This window comes from Ammospiza caudacuta, chromosome 19 (assembly GCF_027887145.1).
Source record: "Ammospiza caudacuta isolate bAmmCau1 chromosome 19, bAmmCau1.pri, whole genome shotgun sequence".
In the NCBI taxonomy this organism is placed as follows: domain Eukaryota; kingdom Metazoa; phylum Chordata; class Aves; order Passeriformes; family Passerellidae; genus Ammospiza; species Ammospiza caudacuta.
Window position 1 is genome coordinate 5,024,168 of NC_080611.1, and position 22,764 is coordinate 5,046,931.

Genomic DNA, 22,764 nt, shown 5'->3' on the forward strand with positions numbered 1-22,764 from the left:
CCCACACCCCACGAGAACTTTGGGAATCTCTCAACCATCAGTGACATTTTTTAACCTGAAGAGAAAGCATTGAGGGCTTTAGGACCCCGCATCCAGAGTTTGGGACCATTCAAGCAAAAGCTGTGGTGGAAACTTATTTTCTAGATGAAAAGCAACAGGGAAAAGACTGGATTTATAACATCACTTTACCAAATGCAATTAATTTCTTAATTAGTCAAACTGAACACTCCTAGTTTAGAAGCACCCAGTTAATGCCAGCCCTATTTGCTTTTATTTAGTGTCTTTTATCTGTACTTTTGCTTTGGCTAGGTAAACTCCAAAGGCTGGAGAGTGGAGATTTAGGGAAGTTTATTCAGAATGTTGTAGGTTGGGTATAAAAATAATCTCCCAAATCTCCACATGCAGCAAAGCAGAGTTTGGAGAAGCTTTCCACAGCAGGGCAGTGATTTCTCAGGGAGATGAAGAGGTGACAGCCACCAGACTGACACATCCCCACGTCTGTCCCAGTCCTGTCCGTCTGTCCTGGAGGACGCACAGCAGCTGCTATTCCCTGCCTGGCCAGGTAGATGGTGCTCAGCCGGCACCAAGCGGGAATTCCTCCGTGCTGGAAGGGCTCCCATGCTCTAGAGTCGATAATTCAGTGATTTTCACTGAGGAAGGTCCCCAGCAAAAAGCTGGGACCAGCTCAGACCCAGCTCTCTCAGATCTTCACCTTTCACTCGGTGAAAAATGTGCTTGTGATTGGTGTCAATGGAATCAGCAAATCTGCTATGTTGAAAATAGACATAAAGAACAACTTCTGTCTGAATAACCAAACAAAGCATCAAAATAAAAGAAGTACAACATTTTTGTGATTGGTGTCAATTGGCAATGGAATCAGCAAATTCTTGTATCTGCTATGGCGAAAATAGACATAAAGAACAATTTCTGAGTGAATAACCAAATAAAGCATCAAAATAAAAGAAGTGTAGTAAAGTAAAAGAGATGAGGTAGCAAGATGACTGATGCTTAGAATAAAATAGAAGATGTTTTGGTAAAGCTAAGAGATATTACAACAAAGCACCTAAGTGTTTAAGTATAATAAAAAGCTTAATGACAAAATCATGTAGCAGACACCAGTGTAAAAGCTCCCTTCAGACAAGGACAGGAAGCCAACGACCACCTAGAAAGATGATGAAATTGCTGATCCCAGCTTATTGATATTTGCTGATTCAAACTAACCAAGCCCTTTTAAAAATGCTTTGTAAGCTTAAGAACAGTATATATATTTTGTTGAACTTGTGTGCCATGAGTGGAGCAGTGACTCCCCGGCCAGCCAGCACTGCTTGCTTGCTTTAAAATAAAATAAAATATAAAAATGAAATTCAGTTTAGTTATCGAAATTTTATATCAATTTCAGCCTTGGAGATGGTGGACCAACTGCTACAAACATTTCAGCAGAACCAGTGCTTCTCCAACTCCCATCCTCTGCTGCAAACTCACTCTGAAGACATTTCACCCCACAAAACCCAAACACAGCAGAGCCCCGAGGAGCAGGAAGCAATTTCCCGTTTTTTCCCCCATAAATTCAGGGGGATGGGGGTCAGGGGGACCTTTGGGGCCCCTGGTCCTGCAGGAAGCAGCAGGGGGAGGGGGTGGCCAGGCTTTCCATCCCTCACCCCAGGGTCACCCTCCCCAGCCAGGCCGGATGTAGGATGTCTAATATTTCTCCAGTTCTGTTTTAACACTCACACCATCTTGGGAGCAGGAACCTTAAGCCATTTCCTGCAAGGCATTGCTCTGCCCCTTCAAATATTTCCAGCCTCGGTGCAAACTGTTTTAAAACTGAGCCTGGCAGCTGGGAGTGTGAAACCAGAGGAGGGGCTTGTCCAGGGAAAATTCAGTTTGTGAAACCTATCCAGTCCCTGCTGCTGCAGAGCAGCAAAATAAATATTGCTGTGGACAATAAAAGAGAGCAATTAATCTTGCATGTCTGAAAAATGAGAAGGAAAAGCAGAAACTCCAAACAATGTTCTCTGTGCCTCTCCCAAGGGACACAACACTGGTCCCCAGCAGAAAGCCACAGCCACATCCCCCCCTGAACCTGCAGCCACGATTTGAAGCTTTCCCAGCTTTGCTCTTTCAGTGCAGCCCAAATCATGGCTTTGGTTTGCTTGCCCCATAAATAATCTGTCCCACACAAGGGCTGAAATAGCCCCAAAGAGACCCTTCCCACTCCTCCAAGTGGAGGAGGAGAATAAATGTTCATTCCCTGAAGCGCTGCAGAAGAATTTTGGGCAGTGCCAGGGCAGAGCTGGAAACCCCCCAGAGCCCACAGGGCAGCAGAGCTCAGCCCCACATCCCCCTCAGCCCTGTTACCTGCTCTCAGCTCCTCTCCAGGTGACACTCAGGGACACAGGGCCCCCTCAGCCCTGTTACCTGCTCTCAGCTCCTCTCCAGGTGACACAAAGGGCCCCCTCAGCCCTGTCATCTGCTCTCAGTTCTTCTCCAGGTGACACTCAGGGACACAGGGCCCCCTCAGCCCTGCTATCTGCTCTCAGCTCCTCTCCAGGTGACACAAAGGGCCCCCTCAGCCCTGTCCCCACAGCACCCCAAGGCAAAGATGGGGACAGAAGGGTGGCAGCTCACCTCCTGCTGCCGTCCCTGTGCTCCAGCTCACCTGTGAGCTCTGTTATCTCCTCTCAGCTCCTCTCCAGGTGACACTCAGGGACACAGGGCCAGCAAACAAAGCCATGCCCCAAGGGCTCTGCTCCCCTGAGCTCCCACTCCCAGGGCTGCTCCTTCCCAAGACTTTTCTGTGCAGGAACTGAAGGCACGAAGCAGAAAGGAAACCCCAGAGCTCCTCCAGGGCCCTGCAGGAACCCTTCACCTCTCAACCTCAGGGCGTGCACTCCTGGGCTGTAAATAAACTTTTATTTACTACACAAAGTAGGGCAAAGAGGATTGTTTCCCTGAGGAATGGTGGGAGGAACATCAGTGTTATGGCAGGATCTCAGATCTCACAAAGCAGTTCCTGGAGACCTCAGCAGGAGCCACAACACCTCTGCAGTGGCCACATCCCCCCCAGATCCTGACTGCCCTACAAATCCTGACCCTGCCAGCTCAAACAGGGACCTCTCAGGGCACAGATCTGCCCAGCCACCCTGCACCCAGCACTGCCAGGCTTGGAGAGAACAGGGCTGGAATTCACCTCCTGCATCCCACAGAGCAGCACAGAGCCGAGGCCCAGCCCCTGCAGCTGGACCATGATGGATTCACTGCTGCCCCCAGGACCACCCACACCCCTCATGTGCTGCCTTATCAAGGTTCCCATCACATCTCAGAGCACTGAACTGCCCAAAGCCAGGGCATCATCCTCAGCACTCAACTGCATCCTCTCATCTTCTGCAAGGCCACCAAAAGGGCTGGACAGGGGGTCTCGAGGCCACAGTGACCCCAGGGAGGGCCCCAGCAGGCTGTGAACTTGGCCTCCCACTTCCACCCCATTTATCTGCATGCTGGGATGCAGGAGGAAGCAAGTTCAGCCAGAGTTTGTCTAAACAATTGTGTTTTATCAGAAAAGCTGCTCAGATCTACTCCTCTTTCCCAAGATATATCTGGACAATTCCAAGGTACTCTCCATTCTCCATCCAGCCTGCAGCAGATGGAAGCAGGGGAAGAGGACATGAGGCAAGGAGCATCCAAATCCCCCTGCTCCTCCCTCAGTGCCAGCAGCCTCCAACACCCATCAACCAGAGGCACAAACCATGCCACATCTGCTCCCCACACTCCAAAGGCTGCCCTCCAAATCCTTATTTCCTCTTCAAACTATGGGTTTCTCAAATTTAGGAGTGAGCAAGGTAGACTGGCAGGGTTGTGATAGAGAAAACAGCTGATACAGAAAACACCTGATGCATCCCTTTCCTCCTGGACAGCTCAGGACCCCCCTTAGTAGGGCCACCCCAGTGACCTGGGCAGGGGCTGCTCCCACCCTGCACAATCCCACAGCACCTCTGGAAGCAGGACCAACTAATTCCTAATCACCAGCTGAACCTGGAAGTGATGCCTCATGTTTTGGCTTTTGTATTTTTCACATTCTGTGCTGCTTTAGTGTGTGGGTGTGGGTCCACATAAGGGGATGTGAGCTCTGTGCACAGAGCAGGGAGACAAAACAATTCCTGCTCCAGCTGGGCACCAAGGACAAATGATCCAAATCTCAGCCCAAGAGCACAAACACCGTGGGCTGGAGAGAGAAAAACAAGGATGGGACTGGATGGGCTAAAGCTGGAATTGGACAATGAACTGCAAGATGCAAATGGAGCAGAACTGATCACAGTGAGAGACCCTGTGCCCGGTTGTGCATTTTGGGGCCCTTTTGGTTCATCTTGGATGCAGCCCTGGCTGGGCTCTTGTGCTGCCCAAGGTGGATCCATTGACGAGATCCTTTTCATAAATCCCTGCTTTATTCTGTAACTCTGTCCAGCCTCTGCTCTGGGTAACCCTTCTCAAGGCATCAGAAGAAGAAAGAGCCCAATGCAAGGACTGAAACTCAGGCATCTTGCCACGTTCACCAGCTCCCTGGTAGAAAAGGAGAAGTTGGAAGAGGGATTCCTCCAAGGCAATGAAGGATTGGACAGCAAAGGCAGGGTCTGACAAGGCTCTCCCCCTATACAAACTTTTGCCATCTCCTCAGTGTTTTTCTGGCTCTTGGTCCATGAACTGATTTCCACTACAGACGTGAGGAGTGCCCTGAGTGCATCTCACATGAGATAAGAGCATGAGCCTGCACATTTGTAGCTTCAGAGGCTGAAACCAGGGACTCATCCTGTGCCTCCACGTGCCAGAGCTTCAGACAAGGGTCCAGAGCACACCAACTCCTCAGGGCATCAGCAGAGAACAGCACAAGCTCCCAGACCAGAGCAAATGCCCAGCAGAGTGAGCAGAATTCCCCATCCAGAGCCATAACACACAGGGGAAGCAAACACAGGCAGCCCCAGCTGGGCAGGGCAGCTCCTGTGATGTCCCTCCAGATGTGCCCAGCCCACATGAGACACACCCAGGTGCATTTGAGCTGGAGTTGAAAGCAGGGCCCTACAATTCAAGACTTGTGAGTTACCACACACAGCTGGGGCTGAGAAAGCTCTTTTCAGGAATGTGGCTGCATTTCTCTCCACAGAAAAAAGCAAAGCACAACTTCCCAAGGATTTTCTGGGATTTACATTCTCTGAACCTCAGAGAAAGAAAAAACCAATTTTTATTTCATTTACTGTAGAAGTAGAATGTATTCACAAGTAGAATACATTGTGGAAAATTGTTTACCTGAAGGAAATTAGTTACTGGATTCTGGTGTGAGTGTTTTGATTCACTGACCAATTGGATCCATGTGTGTGTGTCAAGGCTTAGCTGACAGTCACGAGATTCTGGGCAGCTAAGTTGAGTGCTCGTGCAGTTTCAGTTTAGATGTAATGTAATATTCTATAGAATAATAAAGTAAGTGATTAGCCTTTTGATATCCATGGAGTCCTCCTTGTCATTTCTCCCTGCCACAGAGGTCACCTGATTTCCTATACAGGAGCTGACACATCATTAACTTTTATCACTGCCCTCCCCTCCTAGGCACCACATCCTTTTGGATTCCCATCTGATCTTATTCTGAGATTTGCTGAGCTTTGCTTTGAAAGGGGGAACCAATGTCTGTCCCACTCCACGGGCAGCAGGAGAGGAGGAAAGGGGGGAAGGCAGAGCCACCATTAAAAGTTCAAGTTTTATGGATAAGCATCAAAGAAAACTTGACGCACACATTTCAGCAACAGAACAATCTGAGCCAAGGTTGGCTGGGGGGCTGTCAGGCACCCATAATAACAAGGGATTAATGCCCTACCCAGTTCTGTGCTGCTGCAAATCCCTTTTCACTCCATTCCTCTAGGAGTAACACAGGAGAACACCTGGTAAGGCCACCTGACTCAGACAAACCCTGGGCATCTTCTCAAGGCTTGAAAAGATAAACAGAAATCCAAGGTAATGTTCATATCTGCCAGAGCATCATCAACCTCTGGATTTCAAGGTGCTGAAAAATGCTTCATTTCAGCAATCCTAAATTCCTGTTGGACAAATGGCCTTTGCCATGCAAGAACCAACCTACAGCTTCCAAACTGCAAACCAAATTGCAATTGGTACCAAGTCCACAGAACAAACTGCAATTGGTACAAGCCCAGCAACCCCAAATGCCCACCCTGTCACTCCTGGGCTGGCACAGCAACCTGAGATGGTTTGTTAAAATGATTTGCTTTTCATAAATGCATGAACATTTGCAAAGTTTTGTTGTTTGCAAAATATTTTGGACCAGAGCCTTGGGTCCAGCTTTGTCTCCCAGCATGCCTGGATAAACCAAAATGATTCAAGAGGGTGAAGCACTCATGCATGTGACCCTACAGAAACCCTGGGAACTTCTATGCAGAGACCAGTTCAGAAGATCAATGAGATGAGTGACCCAAATTTAACCAACACAAAGCAAAGCAGCTCTCTCCCCACATCCCTCGTTTAAAACCTCTAACAGATGTAAGAAAAACTGGGCTCAAAGAAGTCTGAGCACAGGCTGCAGTCCAAGACCAGCTGCTTTTTCCATTTATAGCCACATTCACTTCAGCTCCACCAAGCATTTTGGACAATGTAGAAGGGTCTCTGTGTCTGTTTGTTTGCTGGAGGAGTGTAAAGAACACAAATGGTTTGCTGTCATCTTATCTTTTCCTGCTCTCAACAGATCGTTTGATCTTCTCAAAACAAAGTTATCTCCCTATAATCTCAATTGAGTCCTCTGACAGAGTTTATGGAGCTGGCACTGCACCCAGCCTATGGTGTCCCTTCAACCACTGGCCAACAGAAACATCTCAGGCAGGGACAGCAGTTTAGAAATAGGTTAAAAGAAAAAGATTTCTTAATTACAGAAGGTTCATCACCACTGCCATCATTTCCCTCCCCCAGCAGACAGCAGAGAAGTCACAAAACCAGGGGCCAGGCCTTACTGCAGGAGATCAAAGCAAACTCTTTGTTTTATCTTGGCCAAGATAACGGATTTTATTTGCCTTATCAGCCTGCAGGATGATTAACCTAAATGTGAGAAAGCTGGAGGATCCAAAGGAGCTGATGGGTGGGGAGCACACCACTGCCATGGGCTCCAGACATGCAAATACCACAGGATCAACAGAGAAACTCCTGGTTCCTACAGAGAAACTCTGGTTCCTCAGCCAGGGCTGTGTCTCCTTTTGCCTTTCAGCACCACTTGGATGAACACAGATCCCACAGCAGGCAGGAGCACTCACCCCTTTCTCAGCCAGCACAGGCACCTCTGTCCTGGGGCTGCCCCAGTTTTCATCACAGAGGGGAGTCACAGAATTCACAGAATCACTGGGTTGGAAGAGACCTTCAAGAATTCACAGAATTCACAGAATGACAAGGTTGGACGAGACCTTCAAGACCATCAAGTCCAACCCAGACCCAATACAGCTCAAAACACCACCCAAAAACACAGTCCAAAACATAGCCCAAAAACAAGCACAGCCAAAAAACAAACACAGCTCAAAAACACAGCCCAAAACACAGTCCAAAAGCAAACGCAGCCCAAAACCACACACAGCCTAAAAACATAGCCCAAACACAGCCAAAAACACAGCCAAAAACACAGCCCAAAAACAAACACAGCCCAAAAAACACAGCAAAAAACAAGCACAGCCCAAAAAACACAGCCCACAACAAACACAGCTCAAAAACACAGCCCAAAACAGAGCCAAAACCAAACACAGCCCAAAAGACAGCCCAAAACACACACAGACCAAAGCACAGCCCAAAACCAACCAAAAACACAGCCCAAAACAAAAGACGGCCCAAAATGAACTCAGCCCCAAAACACAGCCCAAAAACACAGCCTAAAACACAGCCCAAAATAGCCAAAAACAAACCCTGCCCAAAGCACAGCCCAAACACAGCCCAAAAACACAGCCCAAAACCAGCCAAAAACAAACACAGCCCAAAACACACCCAGCCCAAAACACAGCCCAAAAATGCACACAGCCAAAATGCAACAAAAAACATACACAGCCCAAAAACACAGCCAAAAACAAGCACAGCTCAAAACCACAGCCAAAACACAGCCTAAGACACAGCCCAAAACCACAGCCAGGGTCAGGGCACACACAGGGAGGGGAGGCAGGCAGTGCCCTCCCATGCACGTGGTGTCTTGGATCAGGCAGTGTCTCCATGATAGGACACATTTCTCTCTCCCACACATGCTCCCACTCTTTCCATGTCACTGGGCCTGCAGGTTTAGATTTTTCCAGATGATCTCATTTTTGGCACCTGAGCTCACAAACCGAGACTCAGCGTTTCCCACTCAGCCCCTCCATTTGGAATCCTGGGCTGGAGGAATTTTCCCATTAAAAATAAAAATAATAGCAATCAAAAGACTGCTCATAACCTAGCCTGAATCTGTCAGCTGGTTTAAGAGGAAACATTTCCATACAGCTTTAATCTCTTTGTACAGTTAAAGAGCTGGAAATGGTGACTCACTGCATGTCCACTCAGCCCTGGGCTCTCCATCCCAGGGAGCCTGTCCAAATCCCTAAAACCCCTGCAGCCCCACACTTGGTGTCACCCCAGCAGCACAGGACAGAAGAAAAGTCACCCCAAGACCTGTGTGGCTTCACTTCTCCATCCCTGGGTGTCCATGGCAGGATGGGGGCTTGAAATTGCAGCTCCCACCACAACTTCCCAGCACACAGCAACAGGTCCTTGGTTTCCACAGGGATTTCAGTAGAAGTCAAAGTTTGCTTCTTTCTCTTCTTAAGTATTTTTTAATTGTTTACATTTTAACCCAACTCTATGGGAGTTCTGAAGTCTTTCCATAGTGAAAAGTCTTTCCATAAAGGTTCTAGCTGGGAAAAAAAGAGTAAAAACTGTTGAGTTGCTTCACTCTCGTGATGTTGCCCTGCTTACTGTGCAGCAAAATAAACGGGGGGACCAAGAGGCACCTGGCACCCTGTGTGGCTGTCTCAAAGACTCCAACAAAGCTGAAAGCTCACAGATGGTTAGCTGTTTTGCACTGACTCATGTTGGGACACAGAGGAAGGTCACATCCCTGTTTTAGGTGTTTTTAATGCCCTTGATTTATCTACACAAGCTCCAGAGCATCCTTGCCATGAAGGCCCAAGGGGCAGGAGCAGGAGCAGGGGTGGGACAGAGCCTGCCTTGATGGCTGAGTGCTGTCCCAGGGTGCAGAGCAGCTTGTGAGGAGACAGACAGGAGCATCACATCAAACCAGCTTCACCTCTCATGTGGGAGTGGTTCCAATCCACCCCCTGAGATCCCAGAGCTGAGCCACCAACACAAACAGCCCTACACTGGGGCCAGTGTAAAGGTAAGGTAAAGGTAAAGGTAAAGGTAAAGGTAAAGGTAAGGTAAAGGTAAAGGTAAAGGTAAAGGCCAGCAAAATGGCCTTTCCCACTCTCCAAGCCTGACCACCACAAATTATAAGGAACAAGAGAAGGCCAAGATGTTCAACCACACAAGCACAATGGCAGAGATGGGAGGCACAGTGCAAGGGGATGCTGTGGCAGATCACCCATGGCAGATTTGATGTGGCTTTTCCTGAGGATTCACCTGCCCCTCAACCAGCTGAGGATCCCAGGAGATGTCTCCATTGCACAAAAACAAACACAGCCCAAAAAATACAGCCCAAAAGCATAGCCCACAACACAGCCCAAAACACAGCCCAAAACACAGCCCAAAACAGTCCAAGACACAACCACAACCACAACCAAAAACACAGCCCAAAAACACACACAGCCCAAAACACAGCCAAGACACAACCAAAAACACAGCAAAAAACAAACAAAGCTCAAAAACAAATCCCAAAACCAACCAAAAACACAACCAAAAACACACACAGCCCCAAACCAGGTGGATGTCTCTGGATGCAGCCCTGCTGCTCCCACAGTGATTCCCTGCTCCTCTCCTCACAGGGATGAACCAGCAGCTCCTGCCACACTGGCACCACAGCACTGCCCAGACCTGCTCTGCCAGCACAGGGCTGCAACATCCTCCTGTGCCAGCCTCAGCCCAATGCCCTGGGACTGGGAGGGAGCTGCTGCCCACAGCAGGGGCCTGGGAGAGGTCACCCCCACCCACGGGAGCTCAGATTTGGGTATTCACAGCAAGGACTGCTTCCCACAGTGCCCAAGGCTGTGGATTCAGGAACACCCTGTTTTCATGGCTATTTTTAATTGTTTGTGCCTCTTTCTGCCCTCTGCATGTCCTCCCCTTGCCTGCCCCTGTGCACAGCCCAGCTCACATTGCTCTGGCAGATTCCAACTACAGCAATCCACATCACCTGCTCTGCTCATCCCATCCCATCCCATCCCATCCCATCCCATCCCATCCCATCCCATCCCATCCCATCCCATCCCATCCCATCCCATCCCATCCCATCTCCTTGTCCCAGCTGGGGAGCCCAGCCACACAAAACCTCCATTGACATCTCCACTGGAGATTTTGGGGACACAAAGCCCACCTTTGAGTGACACACCCCACAGGGATGGGTGCTTCTGTCCCATCTCCCTATCACTCATGGCCCAATTCAATGTTATACCAGCACAAACAAAGCTCCCCAGGGAGTGCAGGAGAGCACAAAGACTCAGTGAGGGAGAACACGGATGGGAAGGAACATTTCTTGCCCCATAAACACCTCCTGCTTTTCTCCCACCTGGAGCAGGCTCAGCCCTCACCACCAGCCCTGCTGTCCTAATGAGGCTCAGCACTGAAATTGCTCCTTTCCTCTGTGGTTTGCTGTGATCTGCCAAACTCCCTGGGACTGTTTTTCTCCTCTGACTGGCCTCTTCCTGCACAGCACGCTCTCCTGCATACCTTCAGCAGCAGGGCAGGCAGCTGAGCCTGACAGCTGGGGAAGGCAGCTCCAGAACAGGAGAGGTCACCCCCACCCAGCGAGGGCAGCTGGAGGCAGCTGCATCCCCTCTCAGCTGTTTGGGCTGTTTTGGCTGGGCACCACAGGTTCCAAGGGTGCCCAGAGCCCCAGGAGCACCTCCTGGTGACCCAAACCCTGGAGCACCTCCCAGTGACCCAAACCTGGAGCAGGAGCTGCCACACGTTGTCCCTGCTGCAGACATCAGAGGGGCAGGGTCATTGCTGAGGTGGTCACAACACAAAGCAGAGACTGCAAGCAGTCTCAGATGGTAACTCTTTATGATGGAAAATGGCTGAGTTTTTATATACTTTGTAATTGTTTATAATTTTTTACTCTATTGGTTTCAATAACACTATTAGTGAAAAGTCACAGTAACTTCAGCTAACTTTCTAAAAATATTTCACCTAGTTGTAAAGTTCTTTATCTTTTTTTTTAATTCTTCTTTTCTCTCAGTCTCTTTAGTACCAGCCTTAGAGAGAGCTCTTCATTAGCTTCTTTTTACCTCTGAGCTTCTTCTCACTCTTTTAACTCTCAGCTCTTCACACAAAGTTGGGAATTGTTTCCATGGGTTAAAATCAAAGGCTCAGGTGTTTTTGACTCTGTGCCAGGGTCTCTGAGCCCCCTGCCAGGGTCTGGAGTCCTCCAGGGCAGCCAGAGCAATGTCCTGGGTCCCGACACCTTCCAAGGCAAACCATTCTGTGCTGATCCTTGGAGACATTTGGACTGAAAGCCCCTTTTGTCCCAGAGCCAGGGTTGTGCTGCCAGGCAGACTGCAGACAGCTGGGCCCAGGGGTGACACTGTCCCAGCAGCTGTCCCCTCTCTGTCCCTGCCCTGGGCAGCTGGAGCACTCAGCAGCTCAGCTGAATTCTGATTTAAAGCATCAGCCACCCACGGGGCTCAAGGCTGGGGCACTCAGAGCAGCCCAGACCCAGCAGGGTGAGGCTGAGCACCCTCCCATGGGGCAGGATGGACACCACACACAGCAGCTGGGGACAGAGGGGGGCTCACAAAATCCCCATCTTGGGCAGGGGCTCAGAGCTCAGCTGTGCCCAGCTGGAGATGGCCCAACCTGTGAAAAACCCAGCTCAGAAAAGCCATGCCTACATCACACACAGAGTAAGAAAAACCCACTTGAGTGCTGCAGGTTCGACATCAGCTCCCTGCTGACTCCGGGCTTGGTTTTACACCAGCACACACCACAGCCTGATCTCTGCACATCACTGTGACCACAGGAGAGGGGATGGGACCCCTGGTCCAGCTCCAGGGCCAGGCACGGACCTCCCAGGCCTGGCTCAGCCACCCCAGCCCATCCCACAGGCCCAGGGTGGGGAGGGAGGGGGTGCCCTCCCCCTGACCACGGGACCCCTCGCAGGAGAGAGCTCACGGGCGAGGGAGAATGGAAAAGCCATTAACAGGTCTGAAAGGAAAATCTCCAAAACATTCTGGGGAATAAATGACAGCTGGGAAGGGAGGGGAGCTGGCTTTAACATGGAATTAATTGAAAACAAGATAGAGCTAATATAAGCCAGGTCTCCAGTTTCATAGTGGCTCTGGTCCATGATGTTATTAGACTTTGTCTCCAAGGTCAAAAACCCTGACTTCTGCTAATGAAGAGGCAGTTCCTGCCCACAGCCACAAACAACAGCACCAAACAATGATATCCCAGCACCACTTCCAGAGCCAGCAGCTCTCCCACACCTCAGAGCCTCTCCAGAGCCCTGTGGGGCTGCACACAGAGCCTGAGCTGGCAGGGCTGGCATTGCCAGCACCCAGGGAGGCACAGTGCAAAGGAGGATGTGGCAGGAGGATGTGCTAGAATCACCCATGGCACATTTGATGTGGCTTTTCCTGAGGATTTGCCTGCCCCTCATCCAGCTGAGGACCCCAGGAGATGTCTCCATGGCACAGGGCAGGTGGGTGTCTCTGGATGAAGCCCCACAGTGATTCCCTGTTCCTCTCCTCACAGGGATGAACCACACTGGCACCACAGCACTGCTCAGACCTGCTCTGCCAGCACTGCCACTTCCTTTTCTCTTTCCTTCTAGAATTTCTTATTGAACTTGACAGCTCTTTCAGGCAGGATGAACCCAAGGGGAACAGCTCTGCCTGCGGACACATCTGAGCACAGACCCCTGAGCAGCCTTGAGAGGTGGCACCACAGGAGCTGAAAGAGCAGCACACAGCTCCTGCCCCCTCCTGTGTGACACCTGGGACAGCCACCACCCCAGCCAGGGCTGTACAGGGTAATGACACATCCTCTGAACAGACAGAGACAGGGTATTGTAAATGCAGGGTCAACCATGAGGGGAGAGAATGGTGGATCTGCCTCCATCTTATCAGAAGGCTAATTTAGTACTTTATTATACTATATTATAATAATTATATAGTATAATAAAGTATAATATATTATATATTTATATAATATTATACTATATTATTATATTAAAGAATACTATACTATAATAAAGAATACAGAAAGGATACTTACTGAATGTTAAAAAGATAATAATAAAAACTTGTGACTCTTTCCAGAGCCCCGACACAGCTTGGCCCTGATTGGCCAAAGAGTGAAAACAACTCACACCTGTGGGTAAACAATCCCCAAACACATTCCACATGAGCACAACACAGGAGAAGCAAATGAGATCAGAATTTTTTTCCTTTTCTCTGAGGTCTCTTGCTGCCTTTCAGCTTCCCAGGAGAAAAACCCTGGTTGAAGGAATCATGTTCAGGGAATGTGAATGCCACAACACAGTCCTCCCAGGATTTTCCTGGGAAGCTGTGAGAAGCTGTGGGAAACTTAGAGAAAAGCATTAAAACAATTATTATCTCTCTTTCTGTAACCCTTGTTTATAGATATGGCTTTCCAAAGTGTGCTAGTCATAGCTCACCAATAGTGTCAGAGGTTTTCACTTTGAGACCAATCAAATCTCACCTTAGCGAGTCTCATTATACAATTTCATCATAAAACAATATTACAACAATAAAAAAATAGAATAACACTATAAAAGCATTAAAACAATTATTATCTCTCTTTCTGTAACCCTTGTTTATAGATATGGTTCTCCAGAGTGTGCTAGTCATCGCTCACCAATAGTGTCAGAGGTTTTTACTTTGAGACCAATCAAAGAGACTTGGAGACTCACTTTAGCGAGTCACATTATAAAATTTCATTACAAAATAACATTTGAACAATAAAAGAATGAAATAGCTATATAACATAATAACTACTATTAATTATTATTAATAATCAATAATCAATACAATAATTATTACATTTTAATGTATTAATAGCAAAATATAATTTAATGTGAATAATGTTAATATTAATGTTCTATAATACTAATAATTCATTATTCAACATTAATGGTCTATATCAATGAACTATAATAATTACAAATTAAATATTACAATTAAATATTACAAAATCATAATTTAACATTAATATTTTAGTTAGTGTAATAATTATTAATAAATACTAGTTGTTAATATTCAATTATATTATTAATATAAAAGCTATTTGTTAAAATTAATAATATAATAACAATAAAATTAATAAATATAATAATTTATAAATATATATTTATTAATAAATATTTAAACGGTCAATATATATACATATAAATATTTATATATAAAATATATATGAATTTAAAAGATTTATTAATTTAAAATTTATGGATATAATAATTATAAAATTTATAAATATAATAATTATTAATTTATAAACATGATAGTTATAGAATTTATAAAGATAATAATTATGACATTTATAAATACAATCAGTATAAAATTATAAATTCCCTTCTGATCCACCTCACGAAGCCTTCCACTCCATCCCTGACCCGTCAGCCCCTGGCACTCACCTTCCTCTCTCTTCGGCGGGCTCTCGGTGGGCGGCCCGTGTGCCTTTGTCTCTGCCAGCTGTGGCAGGGCGGGCATGGCGGGCTCTGAGCCCTCGGCCGCCCTCACGGCCGGGCTCTCGGTGCCCTTTCCGCCCTGGCTGTCCGGGCGGCGCGGCGCGGTGTCCGGCACGGGGCCCGGCTCGGCGCGGCGCTGCGGCGGCTCGGGGATCTTGGAGGGCGGCTCGGGGATCTTGGAGGCCGGCGCCTCCGCCCGCCGCAGCTCCTGGGGCTTGCCCAGGGTGATCTCAGTCCTCCTGGCCGGGCCCTCGGGCGGTTTGTGGCCCACATCGGCTCGTTTGAGGCCGAACCGCGACAGGCCCGAGGTGGAGTTCTCCACCTGCTTGGAGGAGATGTCGATGGAGATTTCTGTTCTTCTGGACACCGGCTCGGGCAGTTTGGGTCCAGAGAGCTCCACTCTCCTCAGAGGGGGCTTGGGGGATCTTTGCACTGTGGGCTCCGCATGGCGGGTGGAGGGCTCCGAGTTCCTGGCGCCGAGTTCCTGAAACTTCTGCGTGGAGCTGGATACGGTGGACCTGAGGAGGGTGTTGGGGGCCCGTCTTTGTGGCGTGGAGGAATTTGAAGACTGATCTACCTCCTCGACCTCAAAGGATCTTTTCAGAGCTGAAAAACATGAAAAGTAGTTCAGGATTTAGTTACCGTCCACCTGAGTGTGTCCAGAGGTGCTTACAGACATTGCACAAGGGTCAAAACTCCATTTCTGCTCCTTCATCCCAGGACTCACAATCCACTTAAGCAGCTGGGGATTAAAGGCCCTGCCTCTTCAGACAAGTTAAAAACCCAGTAATAAAACAAATCAAGGCCAGGAAACTCATCCCCAGAGCAGAAATTATCCCCACACTCAGAGGGGAGCAGAAGGTCCCACCATGGTATGGCAGAGCAGAGCAGGGTTTGGGTGAATACAGAGATCCAGCTTCCTTTTCTTTTTCTTTCTTTTAACCTATGCCACAAAAAGAAGCAATGCCAAATTTCCTAAGAACTGATGGTTATACTGTATTTGAACTATAGCTGAATGCCAATCCTCATAACACAATGATTCTATTTAGCATGACATTTGCTGCCAATGCAACAGTTTATGACCTGCTTCTGCTGTCACTCATGTCTGCTGACCACTCACTTGCAGAACATTTCAGTTTTAAAATGTTGTAAGGTGAAATCAGTGAAACCAATCATTAAGCAGTAGTTAAAATTTAAGTAATCTTTTCTATCCCACTGAGCTAATGAAGTGCATTTTCTTGCTAACATTTTGCAAAGACTTTAATTCCTTTCTTGCTAGCAGTTAAAACTACTAAAACTCCTTTACACAGAAAAAACTATGAGTTTAAATTAGTGACACACAAAGTGGTCAGCAACAACACCTCGCTTTCCCTCTCACATCCAAAGGATTCACAGATAAACACAGGCTTTCCTGTGAGCACTGCCAGCAAAATGCAAGTTGGGAACAGGAAAACAATCCCAGGAGAGCACCAAATCCAATACAAATGCAGCAAGAAAACCAAAGGTGGCAGCCCCAGAAGCTCATATCCTTAAAAACAAACCTAGAGACCACAGGAACCCAAAGACTGAAATGTTTTGAGCACATGAACTTGAGACCCTGATACAAGGGAAGGAACAACTGATCCCTGCTCCTTTCAGGACCCAGCCAGGTGGAAAGAAAAGGCTGAACTCCACAGAAAGGGAACCACTGCTGGATCCCACTGAGAAGCCACAGGCTGGAAATACTCTCTGATCCCCCCAAGAATCATAGCAGCAGTGAGATTTAACCTTTAAAATCCTGGGCTTGAGACCCCACAGGACATCAGGCTGGAGAGGGGCTGGGAACACAAACCCTGTGAGGAACCCCTGAGGGAGTTGGGGGTGCTCAGCCTGGAGAAAAGGAGACTCAGGGGTGCCCCCATCACTCTCACAGCTCCTGAAAGGTGCCTGTGCTCAGCTGGGGCTGGGCTCTTTCTGCAGCAGCACTGACACAGCCAGAGCACACAGCCTCGAGCTGCACCAAGGGAAATATAGGTTGCATAGCAGGAAAAAAATTTTCATGGAAAGAGTGATAAAGTTCTGGAATGGCTGCCCAGGGAGGTGGTGGATTCCCCATCCCTGGGTGTGTTTAACAAAGCCTGGATGTGGCACTGGGTGCCAGGGTTTAGCTGAGGGGTTGAGGCTGGACTTGATGATCTTGAAGGTCTCTCCCAATCTGGTCATTCTGTGGATTCTGTGAATTCTGTGAATCAGGATTCCAGGGAGAGAACTGGAGCAGAGCCTTGCCTCATCCCAGGAAGTCCTCCCACCCCTGGAGTGGAGCTGGAGAGGATCCACCATGCAGGAAGCATCCATGTCCAGGGCTGCTCTGCCCCAGGACCCTCCATCCCTCAGACACATCCGTTGGCTGGACAGGAGCCATCGCTCACTGCTGGGTCCAGCTGGTGGCACAGGGAGAGGGGATCATCCCCATGGCAGCCACCCAGCTCTGCTCCAACACCCAGCAGCTGCCACCTCCTCTGTCCTGGCACCAGGGGTTGGCACAGCCATGGGCACCTCCCCTGGCACAGGGAAATCAGAGATGGTGAAGAAAGCAGGGCCCTCAGAGCTGGGGGTCAGCAAGGGGAGACTGCAGGGGTTAACATGTGAGGATACAGACTTTGGACTGCTTTCCTTTTGGGGGGAATACCCCAATATGAACTCAAATATGAACCCCAGGCTCTTGTAGACATCTTTTATGGAAAATCCTTTCCTTAAGATTTTTCCTCCTGCGAAGCTGAGAGGCCTCAGGAAAAAAATGTGAACAATGATTATCTGCTGCTGTAAAATGCAACAGGTGCATCTGTGATTGGTCCATGTTGGTTGTTGCTAATTAATGGCCAATCACAGTCAGCTGGCTTGGACTCGCTGGTCAGTCACAAGATTTTATTATCATTCCATTCTTTCTCCTTTGCTTGCTAGCCTTCTGATGAAATCCTTTCTTCTATTCTTTTAGTATAGTTTTAATATAATAAATCTCATTAAAATAATAAATCAGCCTTCTGAAACATGGAGTCAGATCCTCATCTCTTCCCTCATCCTGGGACCCCTGTGAACACCATCACAGGGTACAGCTGGAGGGATGCACAGAGAGATCCAAGCCCAAGGTCAGCCTGATGGGAACAGCACCACAGGAAAGCACCAAAACACAACATTCACCCCACCCTGTAAACCCAGGAACCCAAAGGGCACCTGGTGACAAAATACTCTGTCTTGCATCTCAGAAATATTCAGACATTGGTAAAAGAAAGGATGGAGGCAATAAAGAAAATTAAAAATGCTTTTGCTCAGATTTATCTGGTTTCTGATTTCTGTGGAGCTCTCCCAGCCATGCCATCACCTGCTCACAGGGGTGACAGCTCCTGCAGCACTCCCCACCCTGCAGTCTGCACTTGGCACAGCTCAAGCACTGCAGGTCTGTGTCCAAGGCACAGCTCTCAGCATCCCAGAATAATTAATTCCAAAAAAGCCCCACACTGGAAAGCTCTTTCCACGTGTTCAAACTCTCAGGTCTCCAACCCTCAGCTGGAGCTCTGACCCTCCAGCACAGATTTTCCACAGTTTCCCCTCTCCATCACACACTTTATCCACAAACAAACATTTTAGCTGTATTTTTTTCCAAAACCCCCACGTTTAAAACAATGCAGCAGCCAAGCCCAGCCTGCATTTTGCTGGAAACAAAGAAAGAGGAAGGGACAACCCGACGGGGAGCCCTTGAGCAAAGCTGGGTGGGCAGGAGCCGCAGAGGACACTGAGGGGTGGAACCACACTTGTGTCCACATCAGGCCCTTCAAACCTGCCTGTCCCTCCTCCAGCCAGCTCAGTCTCCACCTCTTCCCTTCAACAAGCAGCTCTCTGACCTCCTGAGAGCCACAACAGGGTAAATGCTCTCAAGGAACTCAGCAGCAAAGGAAATGCTGAGCAGTGTCTTTCCTGAATGAACATTGCCCTGAGATCCCTCAGTACCAAGAGGTTTGGGGATTATTTCTGACCTGCTAATGAGCTTTGGGTACAAACAGCCCTGCTGACCTCCAAGGGCTCCTCACATGAGCCACATCCATCATCCCCACTCCTCTGAGCCCTGCTGCCCCTTCCCAAGGAAATACTGAGTAACCCCATTGCAAGGCTGCCCTACATGGCCCCTTTCCTTTGATTTTAAACCCCACAAAGTGCCCCAAACTCAGGGTAAACCTGCCCAAAGAAATTGTGAGTAACCCAATAGCAATGCTGACCTCATGGCCCCTTTCCTTTGACTTTAAACCCCACAAAGTGCCCCAAGGCCAGGGTAAACCCCTCCAATGCCACCCATGTGGTCTTTCTGGAGCACAGCCAGCCCCTGTTCTTATCAAAGGGCTGGACTGAATTACAACACCCAAAAATGGCTTTTTTCCAGGTCCTTCTGTTGCAGAAAAGAGAAAAAGGTCAAAGCCCAGACACAAAGGGGTTCAGAAAGCCCCAGGCAGAGCTGCAGCACCACGATTACAGCCTCAGGACAAGCAAGCCCTGCAGATAAATCCTCCCTTGTGCTGCTGTGCCAGGGGCAGGAAGGGGCTGAGGGGCTGGCCAAGAACCTCCACCCCAAAGAGGGGCAGAAATGGCTCAGCACAGGTTCTGACAGCAAAATCATGAGGAGCCCCAGGTCCCAGTGGCACTTCTGGGGACAACTCAGGAGCTTTCCTCACCCCTCTCTCAGGAGCTTTTCTCACCCCTCTCATCTCATGGTTTCACAGGGATTTCAGTGCCCAGCTTGTCCTGCTGGCACATTCCATGAATTCAGCATGGCCTGGAGAAGGTCAGATATCCCAAGCATGAGAAAGGAGGAGTGTGACCATGAGGGCTGGTGTTTCCACCTCTGAGACAGAGCCCACTGCCATGAGCACGATGGCATTGGGAATGTCACCTCCTCATGAGGGACTGAGCGTGGCTGGAGCTCCCTGCCCAGCTCTGCCTCTCTCCTCCTTGCATGACAAGAGAGAAGGACCTCAGGAAGCAGAATAGCTTCAAAAAAAAAAAAAAAAAAAAGGGAAAAAACTTATAAATAGTGTGTCCTGCCCCAGAGCCAGGAAAGGGAAGTAAACAGCCTCTGCTCCTCCTCCCAGCTTCCTGCAGGGAAGTGTGTGTATTCCTCACAAAAACAGCTGAGGGTAAGGCAGAGAAAGTTTTGAATTCTCAGCATCCAGGATTCCAACATTTAGGGATGCAGCCAGAGGTCTGGTTCAAATCCCAGCAGCTCATGCAACAGCAGAGATGTCACAAGGGTGCTCAGATGCCATGGAGGGATCTGGCTCCTGCACAGGGACTCCACAATGTGGGAAACAGTAAAGGTAAGAAGGTTTTTAGAAAGATGGAAAGGTAGGCCTTAGAAACAGTAGAGAAACTTAGGGTTAGCTGTAGTTGTAAAGTCTGAAGGTAGAAAAAGTTACAACAGTATAGTAAGGACATGAAAGAATAGTTTAAGTCTTAGGTTTGGTTAAGATAGAACTCAAGATTAGAGAAAAATATTTTTTAGCAAGACAGCAGAAGGTTAAGATAGACCTTAAGATTGGAGAAAAATATGTTTAGCAAGGTATTAAGGTTTTAAGCCTAATAATGAGGTATTGTGTATTGTTAATAGAAAGCATACAAGTAAACATTGTATGAAGTAAGTGTATGTGTACTTCTAGTAATTGGTTAGAACAACTGTCTGTAAGCTTTAGCAACATGTTATTGGCTAGAAAGTTTTTAAGATGCTCTGTAACAAAGAAATCTTTGGCTGCTGCTGGCTGCACATGAGCTTTGCCATCCTCCTATTGTCTCAGCCATGTAATGAGGCTGATGCTGCAAATAAAGCTCAAGGAACATTCCCCAGCAGTCCTGTCCTGTTTGTGAAAGGGAAAAACACACACAACCAGCACACACACACCCCAAACACACACAAACCAGCACACACAAACCAGCACACACACACAAACCAGCACACACACACCAACACACACACACCCCAGCACACACAAACCAGCACACACACACCAAAACACACACAAACCAGCACACACACACAAACCAGCACACACACACCAGCACACACACACCAAGCACACACACACCAAAACACAAACAAACCAGCACACACACCCCAGCACACACATGTCCCAGCTGGAAGCTCTGGAGCACACAGCTAGCTCACTGCCACCACAGCTCACTGCCACCCCAGCCTGGCCCTGGGCACCCCAGGAGCGTCAGCCAGGGAACATTTGCAACATCTGCTCCTCCTCTGCTCCCTTTTTAAACAGAATATCCCACCAACAGGCCAGGGAGAGGCTTTATACAAGGCAACATCTATGCACAGAGCTCAGGAGGAGACCAAAATAAACAGCAAGGGATGCTGGCTCCTCTGGGAGCTGCTTCCAGCTCTGTCACAGCCATGGCCCCCAACTGCTTCCCATTAAACATCCTGTGCCCCTCTCGTGGTGCCTGTAACCCAGGGGTTGCATTTGCTTGCTTTGTTAAGCACAGAGAGCTTTCCCTGGGTTTTTGGACACATCAGAGCCCTGTGGGGCCGGGGCAGCGGGCGCCCCGTTATTCCCCAGCACACAATGGCAGCGTTTGAGAGCTCTAAACTGCTACCAGATGGTCACCTCCTGTTCCCAGGCAGGAAAGGGGGGAGGCTGCAGTTCTCATCTTTCAAGGAACCCTTGGAAACCCAACCCAGCATTCACTGCTCACGGCCCCAAAGCTTTCCAGAGGCCTGCCACAGGCAGCAGGGTGCTCGCAGGGCTTTTCTGGCCCAGGCTGAGAGCAAAGAGTGTTTGCCTGAGGAAACCCAGGGAATATTTCTGTGTCTGCTCTGGCGTGCCCTGACCCCCAGGGCAGCACTGACTTTGACCCTCATCCATGGGGAAAGTTTCCCAGACTTCAAGATAGACTGGAATCCACAAAAGTGTGAAATAGATTATAGAGAGCAGTGTAGGTGTATCACTTGGTGAAAAATTGAGGTTTTGGGATTTTTAGTGTGTTGTGGATGGAAGCAAGATGGAGGGCACAGGGTGTCACCCTGGGTTTCTTCTTCATGCTTCTTCTTCCTCCTTCTTCATGGGTTTGGGTGGCATTCTGTAATTGTGTGGGAAAATCCGCATTGTGGGCTCTTTGGGATCAGTTATTGGGTTAAAAGGGAAAATAATCCAGGTGTCAGTTCTTAATTGGATAGTTTGGTCTTAGAAGACCTTGTAACAAGAGATTGTTGGCCATTTTTGTGGTGCTTTTCCAGTGCGCTGAGCCTGGTGTGGACAGGGTGCAAAACTTTAGATAAGATAACAATAAACAAGAACCTGAAGAGCTGCCACCACCCAGAGCAGAGCTGGGTGCATTGGAGTGAGCTAAAGGCTCAGCTATGGGGGAAAGGAGGGTGTTCTGCATGTTCCTATAGGGTATTTCTATTGTGTAGTAAACCTAAAGGTCCCAGAGCAGAAAGGGAAGGGAGCCACAGCAGGACATCTGTACCCCACCCTTAACAAAAAGGGGCTCCCAGCTCCCCTGAGCCCCTCAGTGGGGTCAAAACCATGGGGCTGAGGTGGAAAATCCCTGGCAGCAAAGGTTGCACAAGCTGGCAGGATTTTGTGAGCACGCACAGCTTCCAAACAGCCTGAGAAACTCAGATCCCCTCCTACACCCACAGAAACCAAGGCAGGACACTTTAAAAGCACCTTTCCCAAAGCTTCTGTGATCTAACAAAAGAAAGAAGAAAAGAAGTAAGGGTTGCTGGGGCCCCTCCCTGTGCTTGTGCCAGAAGGCTTCACACCTTTCCTTCACCAATAAACCAACCTTGCTGCACTACATACATAAAATAAATAAATTATCTATCTATCTATCTATCTATCTATCTATCTATCTATCTA

General features: G+C 48.4%; 1 protein-coding gene across 5 annotated transcripts in view; it reads right to left on the bottom strand.

The window, feature by feature from the left end:
• SEPTIN9 (septin 9) overlaps positions 1 to 22,764 on the bottom strand; it is a 156,074-nt gene that overhangs the window by 43,030 nt on the left and 90,280 nt on the right. For 4 of the 5 annotated variants that reach the window (XM_058817493.1, XM_058817496.1, XM_058817495.1 and 1 more), the window contains one exon: positions 14,819 to 15,478. In XM_058817493.1, the coding sequence (XP_058673476.1) occupies positions 14,819 to 15,478 (660 nt within the window). Of the gene's footprint in view, positions 1 to 2,659; positions 2,684 to 14,818; positions 15,479 to 22,764 lie in introns of those variants that run through there. The other variant, XM_058817498.1, reaches the window with a different exon arrangement.